The following is a 9,497-nucleotide window of genomic DNA, read 5'->3' on the forward strand; positions in this document are numbered from 1 at the left end:
GACTTGGTGAATATATCGATGAACCACCTCAAAGGTGGTTTTTAAGGCACTGGTTTCGTTGTGATGGCTGACTAACAAGAGTACAGATGGAGATAGCTTTGGGCAAGCTTGAAAAAAGAGGAAGTTTGTCCAACAGATTGATTTTGGTTTCATTTATAAATTAGTTCCTCGAGTTTATTACTTTCCTCCATTTTGGCTACCGCCTCGGTGGTAAGACACTTCATTCATGCCTATCCAATTACCAGCCCACTGCTGTAGTTCCACCCAAGCTCAGATATCTCAAAAGACCTACTCCATAAAACCTCGACAGCGTGTCCAACTAGTGGCCGCTAAGCTACTTCTTTTGGAGAGGGTCGTTGGCCTCTGCCGCCAAGTTAGCCTGTTATAAAAATAGCTCTATTGTACCCTTACACAAGGGCCGGTTAAGTATTCGAACAACCTTATTTTATTTTGCACATTAGAAGTTGAGTTATCAAATATATGAAGAAATTCCAACGCATTATCATTTGCATTAGTGCAGTCGCCAAAGGAAATAATCGGCGTTATCTGGTGAAAAATTTCCCACCAACAAGGTGCTAAATTTGAGGTAGATATCAACAAATGTTGTGTTAATTTTCCTAAAGCTCGTGAGATTATTTACTAAATAAAATTGTTTATTGCTACCGCAGAATTAAATTACCATAGCATGAAAATGTGCTATAAGAATGTTTGAAGATTAGGACAAGTGATTCATGGAGGATCATTTCAGGGAGGCTGTGGCTTATGCTTAAGTGAAACCAAATTTTGGACTCCATGAATCACCGAGCTGCGAGTGTTGGATGATGCTCATGATATTTACGTGGATATGAAGGCAAGGAAGAAGAAGGGAATACGGGGACAGAGCAGCCGGACTCCTCTTTTGTGCGTATGCGGAGAATGAGACGCAGTGGTAGTGACGGTCACTTCACAGACGGAAAGTTTATTACTGCCTGTACACACGCCATTGCCGCATTTAAATATTCACCAAACTTACGCGGTTTGAGTGAGAAAAGGAAAAGTGGTTGGGAAGTATTCTGAATTTTTTAAATGGTGGACACTAATTATGTGACCTCCGCAGACCGTAAATGATTAATGATAAGCTTTGTAAGCAAAATTGAAAAAGAATGTTTTTGCAAATACTGTAACCCTTTTTTGTTTAAGACTTGAAAAAATCACATTTTTAACACAGTTGCCTGGTCTGCGTATGCAATTTGTTAGTGGGTTTTAAATGTGGTTCTCCAATATAAAAATAAAATAAAGAAGCTAAACCTTCGTGTTAAAATAAGGGCAATAAAATTTAATATGAATTGGGACTCTTTTCTTCTCGAAGAAGGCTTTGTGGCTAATAGGGTGTTAGGAGTAAAGTTAAATCTACAGTTAGAAATTGGATACGATTTTGAAACTGTGACGAAAAAAGTTGCTTAAAAGGAATAATACGGATCTCAGGAAGCTTATCTCTTCCCATGTAATCTGCTCGATCGCAAATTTTTCTCCTACTTCTAACTGCCTTGATTCGAATATCGCAATCTCCACTGCTTGAGGCGTTGACGAGGGAACTGCCGACAAGTACCGCCAAGGCCTAAAATATGACCGTTACTGAGAACCCAAATAAGGGCAATTTAAAAAAAGGCTTCTTTTCAATGGATTAACTATTCGTTTTTTAAACTCATTCATCCTAATCCTCACAAAGCACGCCCACCACCTTCTATAACAGCACACTTTTCTTATTAATAATTATTTTGAAATTCCATTATTTCACTCCGGCCACACTTTGCATTTACTCCTGTATTTGATTAAAATCACCAGCTGCAACTTTTAAAGATGCACTCCTAGTAAAAATCTTCAAGGAAGCGGATCTTCGAGACAAACGAGGGCAATATTTTACCCAGAAGGAGCTGACTCACTGGGGGCTTTGAAGAAGTGCGCACGTTTTACGACCTCCTGTAAATCAATTTGTCCTTTGGCCCGTATCCAGCACGCATTTATTAGGTGCCCCTCAATTACCATTATCATTAAAAGATATTATCATTTCGTACATAAAGCACACCAAAAGGTGCTGCCTTGGTATTTCCGAGGTACGTCAATTGGTGGACTAATTGGGCAAATAAAGTTGTTCGACCGCCATTACATAGGGAAGTTAGTTCTCCTCTGTGTATTCTTGCTTAAAGGAGCAAATTTTTACCAAAGTGAAACCAAAAATGCTTGATAAGTTTTTTTTTCCCGAAGAAATAATATTGCTTTAAAAGGGTTAATTTACCTTGATGTTTAGGTACCGCAAATTTAGGCGCTATTTAAATAAAGTCTATAAAATAAAGGCAGCCATTATTGCATAGCCGAAGATAAGAGAGAATCATATTAGGATTGCATTCTTCTTGATTCTTTTTCGAGGAATCGGACAACTAATTGATGGTTGGATAGGTAAGTATTAGGATATGTAGGTAGATGGAGGGGTAGATAGGTAGGAAGGTAAGACGATCGGTCAGTCCTCCGGGATGTAGATAGATAGGAAGGGATGAAGAAAAGAGAAGAAAACAAGAAGAGGACGAAGACGGTGAAAAAGTGAAGAAAACATAGTGGAGAACGTTTCCTTACACATACCTAAGTAGTTTAAGGCATTATCGAGTAGATAGATAGGTAAAAGGTTGGTGGGCAGATGGGAGAGAAGGTGGGTAGGTAGGCTGAGGGATAAATAAATGCTTGATTGAGTACGTAAATAAAAGGCTTTGTAGTGCTAAACAAACTTCCTATCAATGATGACCAAACTTCTTCAAAAAACAAACGAGTATTGCCTCCGTGAAGGAATAAGGCAGCCAATTGAGCAATCACAAATGTGTTTCTTCTAAGGTTGTTTATTCGCTAAAAGAGTCACTGTGTAATTATCTAATCGTGTCTAATAGAAGAGTGAGCTTGCAAATTCCACGTTTGGAATTTGGTTTGCCTCTAGGATCTAGGGGCAAACGCAGCCTTTGATCCGTCCACTTTGGCGTCACTTTTATCTCCAAACTGTATTCCTTAGGCGGCAATTAGTCACGTGATTGGAGAGTGTCAAGACACTGCGGAGGTGTCTCCAAAGCAAGCGAGGTGTATTTCATTAACTGGTTTCCGGGAGATCATTTGTGAGAAGGATATTCCTTTAATGTGCCAGTACAGTCCGTAACACCTGCTCAGGAAGGTAGGATCGCACCCTCCACCCTGGTAAAAGAACTTGTCGCTAGATGTCAGGATAATTCCGTTTATAGACGCCCGTAGTCCTCCCGCCTATATCTAGTCCGCTCATTTCGCATGAGCGTAAAGCAACTGTTAGTTGCTAATACGAAGAACGTACGACCACAACCTACCCACTCCCACTTGAGGTGGCCGTCGCTAATGTGTGTCATCACCACTCCCGCTAGACACAACGGAAGGAGACTACTTATTCATGGTCAGAAATAAGGACGACGTGCCTCCTAAATGTGGTCGAGTGATGGAGCGTACCTGGGTGATTCGGCATCAGATCCAAATTGTTCATGCTGTTCGTGTTCAAGCCAACGCCTCCTGCTACCACATGCCCCACTTTCTTCAAATGCTACACAAATTTGACAAGAAACCACTGCAACTTGATCCCGAACCGACTTCAACATGCATTCGCGAAGCAGGCAGACTCGGGCCACATCCACCAGGTTGCACTAGACCTCCATGACTCGACATGACACGATACGAGGGTGGCGTCGAAACGATGGGGAAGTAGGTGAAGGAGGAGGAGGAGGAGGGGGATGGAGGGGGAGGAGAGGGAGGAGGGGGGGAGGAGGAGGAGGAGGAGGAGGCACAATACAGGACAGTGGTGTAGCAGTTGCCCGGACTAATGCATTCGCATGCCCCACAACGCCTGCATATCAACAATCGTAGGCACTGCACACGTCCATACAAGTTCAAACGAGTCGGTGCAGGACGCTCTACCGGAAACCGTGTGAACACTTTGCATGCCTGATATACACTGCATGCCTTCGCACACCTCTCCATCACTTAATTACGCACCCACCATGTAACTACCTATTAACGACTGCCATCAATCAGGACTCATGTGAATCCCACGGTCACATTCTGCTCCCCCTTAAACTCTTCCCTCGCCTACCTGTCTCTCCCCACAACTTCCTCCTTCATTCGTCATGGGGACAAACAGAGACGATTGAAGGTGCAGAACGCTCCGCATCCACATAGCCACTCCCACCCCTGTTGCAATCATACACTCTCTCATTAACACCTCCCTGAACGACCACTCTACTTCCATACTAAACACCACCTCCTCTGCCAGCACACTGTTGATTGGCATGACATGCATGGCAGAAAGCTGTTTCCCTTTAGTGGAGTAATGTCCTCCACCATTCCCCAAGCCAACTGACCTGTCAGACACAGCTAGGCCTCCTCTCCCCACTCCACTCCACTCCGCTCCACTTTATCCACCAACACTACACGAGTCCGCTCATTTGCCCAAAACCTCCTGTCAAATCCACACTATTCCACCAGCTTCACAGTCTGGGCTGCGTCAAGAATGTCTTTCACTTCCTCAATCAAACACCTTTAAGGTGGTGGATTCGCATCTGGCAACAGTGGGATTTACTGAAAACATGGGGTCATGTGGTCAGAGAAACACGAGTTGGGGAAGAGGGGGAGGAGGAGTGTGGGACAAAATATTCTCGTTGGCATAAAAAAGGTGGCATCGTCGGTTGGATTTACAGGGCCTTGCACACGCCCAGTCGGTAGTAGCAGTGTGGACAGGAGTGCTCCACGTCTTTGAAGCTTTTCACGTAGAAAGGGATCAGACAACAGCCCAATATGCCACTGAAAACGTCAAAAATGTGTCAACATTTCCTTTCTTCCCTCCTTCCCTCCTCTACGTTCTGCCTTTATTTGTGCAACCTTAAACGGAGGGAAAGATGGGCATTTCTGCTTCACTCTCAGCCCTACATTCTCTCACACCATCAACCATGTGGGCATTCGAACTATTTAGGCGATAATTTAGGTAAACATTTCATTTCCACGTTCTCCGGATTCCATTCTCTAAGGCACCGATGAAGAGACATGGCATTTGACCATTTCTATTTATCTTTTACTTTACATAATAAGTGGAATTTAACTTGTTGCTGTCAGGACGAATTTCACCAACTGGTGATTCACAGATGATTTGCTGTTTGATGCACCACCGGTGTCCTGTCTCCGAGGTAAATGCACCACCACAATTCAGACACTCCACTGTTCACTGCTTTTTTATCGGCTATCGTAAATTAACCGAGAAACCACGTCGTGCATTTGCGATGCTAAACTTGAGTGAGAGAATCGGGACGCCTCACGCTTTGGAGGCGCAAGTGAGCAGCGCATCCACACAGACAGTAATTTTCCGCAATAGCCAGAGAAAGGGTTTCCTTCTCTCTGGTCGACCACTGCAAAACCTGGAGTAAAATGTGTATCTGCTGTATCTGCTGCTATCTCAAAAACTGTCTGCATTAGGAAGCTCTTCTGAATTTATGGCCCCTAAAATTCAGTTTAATAGCAGGAGTTTGCCCATACTTCTCATTTCCATTATAGTCAGAAGTCCGTCGTTATCTTGTACCATCGTAAATCTCTTCGCCGCACTATTACTTCACGGTTTGAGGTTTTAACATACTGATTACATCCGGATTAAACACGACATGTCACCTTACTCCAATTTGTAACGGCTAATATTTACCAATTTGACATGAGTAAATATGGATCATCGCAAAGGACCCAACAGCTCTACAACCTCATTTTGTGCGGTCATTGCGCACTTGTGCAAGCTCATTTACCAAATTTTAAATGACATCCACAAAGTGATGCTTTTCCGCACACTTAAACTAATTCCTAGGCCATGATGACAAAATTCATCAAACCATGTAATGCACCTTCGTAACTGAGGAAAGAGATGATACAACCGTTGTTTATCCACCTTACAGTTCTTTTTGATGATTATACTGGTCATAAGATAGAAGAGAGAAGAAGACCGGGAAGGAATGAACTCACCCAATCGCGGCACATCCTGCACAGGAGAGCCAAACGCACATGCCGTTTCTGTACGTCACGTTGGAGACCACCTCCACCTCACAGTTGGGACACTTGGTGACTGTGGGAGTCCTGTGATGGATCACCGGTTCCGAGACCACCGGATTTGCTGAAAAATGCACCAGGAAGGAGGCGGCAATAGGCGGTAGGCTTACGCATCCTGCATCTTTGAAGTCACAACGGCAATCGCGCCTGTGGTGGGATATGCCACTGCTGAGTCATTTCTGTTTGACGGATGCACTGGCACTTTGCCTGTCTTCCACAGTTCTCACTTATTCATACACTTTACCCAGTTCTTCACCTTGCCATGCCGTGACAACGTTTGCATGAACCGTGACGAGAAGGAGGTCGTTCCAGTAGGGTTGGGTCTCTGTTCAGTTGCACAAGTATGGTAGGGAGGATATGCAAAGTCCGTGCCTTTCTAAGTCTAAAATGCTCCTATGGTGGGTCCAACTCCCACTTTCCCTTCGTTGGTCAATGCAAAAATGTAGTTTCGAGGGCAAGCTCCTAGTTCCCCATTCAAACCATCGCCAGACACGTTACGGGGAGTCGATTTTGCCGTTCACATTCTGTCACATTAGTTAGATTCAGTAGAAATACTCATGGGATCTTGAGTGAACATTAAAGGCAGCCATATTTCTCCCCTTTGGCTGTAGGGCTGTTGAATTTGGCTGTACTTTCGTTAGACGTCAAAACTGCTATTTTGACTAGTTTTCTGACTTTATCTGCGGTGTCTTTGCGCACATTTTTCTTCATTTAAGGTCAACTTTATCCTCTATGGTCTCAGGAATTTACTTACCTACTCTCGTTTTTACTGAAGGATGCTTGTCTAAAAAGGCTGTTATAAACACATAAATGAGCTCCTAATTGTCATCCTTTGATCTTTTGACTTTGTTTACTCACTTGTTCAGTTATTTATTTAGGATAAAACTCGGCATTGGGGGTGAACATCCTAATTCCAATCGAAGTAAATAAGGTGAACCATGAACCATTATGGTCTATGATAAAATCACTCTTCTTGGCTTTTTCGATCAAAAAGAGAAAGTGAATCTCACACCACTGGAGGAACTTACTAATCAGCCCATCAGCGACGTCATCAGCACATTTAAATTATGCGTTCGTATTTGCTAGACAGAAAAAGGTTGGCCCTACTTTCGGCTGACTAAACTAGTCCTAATATGTGTCTGTTGAAGTACAAAATCCATGGGCATGAGTCATGGAACCCTAGAAGCCGATTTCTTCATTGCTTAGCATGATATCTGACCAGTGTTTATAAAGATTATCTGATTAGAACAACGTAGGGCGCATTTGCCTATTTCAAAGGCTACTAGTGCTGACCTTTTCGCAAAGCCTTCAGCATTAGGCGAGGAAGTTGACATTTGGGGAAGGTGGGTGAGGTAATGGGCATAAAGACTAACCCGACGGTTCGGCGCAATCGGCTAAAGGCAAAGGTGTCTGAGGCACTCCTTCTCCCTCGGGCGACGGAGTCGGTGGGCCTAAAAAGGGGGTTGTTTTAGCGCTTTGTGTTAATAGGCATCCAAAAAAATAAAACTTATCAAAGATGGTCTTCAAATAGTTTCTTATTATGGCATGTAACATTAATTTAAAATACTTATCCATGATCACTATTCATAAAAATTAACTCAAAAAAATACTTAAATGGCAAATTTAAGCTCTAACTACCCCAGAAAATCCCTATATGTTAGTTTATACAGTAACGTTAATGCAAATAGAGATTCACCGTGAGCCTTTAGTTCTAAATTGTACAATTTTAGGTTCTAAATAGGCTCTTTTTAAACAATAACATCCTAAGCCTACGAAACAACCAAATCTTCATATCTCAAGTTCTTTATCTAACTGTTTCAGAGTAAGTGTTTAAGCTGCAAAATAGAGATGTTTAAAGTTGCAAATAAACCTCTAATGACAAAATTCCTGTACACATCGATCTAGTGGAACTATAATCTTGAATGTTGAGTGAATACTGAGAGGAAAAGCATAAACTTGATCATTCGTAACATCCCTAGGAGAGCATATTCTAGTGGCAATAACTAAGACACAAAAGGAAGTCAGCCGAAACATGGCTGTAAACGGGGCAAATTCTGTCACAAAAATGGCCTACTTGTGCAAAAATAATGTATTTAGAAATTATGTACAACTAATTATTGCATTGTTTAATACAGATTAAAAAAAAATTTTTGTATTTATCTATTTCTAACATGCACGAATGTTTTGGCAAGGGGATGATTACAGTACTAAAACTACCAGAAGATAATACACGCGGCTATGGAAAAACATAAAGAAACCAAGGAGAAAAACGTACATGGTTTAACTTCTTCCTCCGAATTATTTTTGGCTAAAATTTGAGAGCATAGCTATAATTTCGATAACCAAAAATGATCTGAAAGTGGTTATACATGTATTTTATTTAAAATTAGTTAGGCACAGAATATTAGCCTTGTATGCACTTAATTATTAAGAGTTTAATCAAAATTTCAAAAAATAAAGTATTTATGTAAGGTTCCATAAATGAGAAAGCTGTTTTGCATACACTAAAACTTAGTAAAAAATGCTTAAGAAGTTTGTAATTGTTGCCACATTTAATTTACAAAAGGTGGCAAAAACAATGAGACCTCAAATTTGACATATTGGCACTAAATAAGAAAAAATGCTTGACAAAGTAGACTACTAATTCTTTGAAAAATGTCCGCAAAATTATGTAATCCCTACCGGTTCACAAAAAAGGTCTGCAATTATCCAGAACTTCCTTAATGCAAAACATACGTTTTTAATGAACGTTGTCTGCAATATTAAAATCTCTCTGCAACGCAAAAGACGCACTTAAAATTTTTCATATACATCATGCTAACCACGGTTCTTTTATGTTTTGAGCAGTTTAAAAATGTGAAAACAAAAAAAATCACATGACAAAGGGTGGCTCAGTGAAAGATATGGTCACCTCAGCTAATAGGGCAGTTTATAAACAAATTAGTTTGATTAGTTAACCAAAGCTACCTAACAATTAGGAAAAATAAAGAGGCAGATTTTGACGTTTTCCTTAAAAAAGGCAGAAGTACTGGAAAGTGGCAGGAAACATTAACGAACACGGACGTACAAGACATCGTGTATTTTAAAAAGTCCAAAATTGACAAGACCTACATGTTTGATAAATTTAAAAATTAATCACAATCGTTTAGAATCTTTTTATATTAGTGACTAAATTCATCTAAGTAAAATAACATTCGCTAAAAAGTTTAAAAGCCTTTTTGGCTTGTCCTATTCGTTAAAAGAAGATGTGGTAGAACGCATCACATGTAGAGGTATCCTTAAGAAAAAATCCAATGACAAAGGCAGCACTCATTCATCGGCAAATTATTAACTGATGTAATTACTTTTATAATTTCAAGTAAATTATTGCTTTGACTGTG

The 9,497-nt window shown here is 41.0% G+C and overlaps 1 protein-coding gene across 1 annotated transcript in view; it reads right to left on the minus strand. All coding sequences in view use genetic code 11, as the record gives it.

Annotated features, from left to right (window-relative positions):
- Nucleotides 1–4,727: 4,727 nt before the first annotated feature.
- EGR_04252 (Lipopolysaccharide-induced tumor necrosis factor-alpha factor) overlaps nucleotides 4,728–9,497 on the minus strand; it is a gene marked incomplete at both ends in the record, with an annotated part of 5,043 nt that continues 273 nt past the window's right edge. The window contains 5 exons of the mRNA XM_024493501.1: nucleotides 4,728–4,836; nucleotides 6,034–6,181; nucleotides 7,491–7,568; nucleotides 8,393–8,425; nucleotides 9,185–9,224. Coding sequence (XP_024352009.1) covers nucleotides 4,728–4,836; nucleotides 6,034–6,181; nucleotides 7,491–7,568; nucleotides 8,393–8,425; nucleotides 9,185–9,224 — 408 coding nt within the window. The remainder of the gene's footprint in view (nucleotides 4,837–6,033; nucleotides 6,182–7,490; nucleotides 7,569–8,392; nucleotides 8,426–9,184; nucleotides 9,225–9,497) is intronic.

The sequence above is a fragment of the Echinococcus granulosus genome (genome assembly GCF_000524195.1).
Source record: "Echinococcus granulosus chromosome Unknown EG_S00026, whole genome shotgun sequence".
Classification (NCBI taxonomy): domain Eukaryota; kingdom Metazoa; phylum Platyhelminthes; class Cestoda; order Cyclophyllidea; family Taeniidae; genus Echinococcus; species Echinococcus granulosus.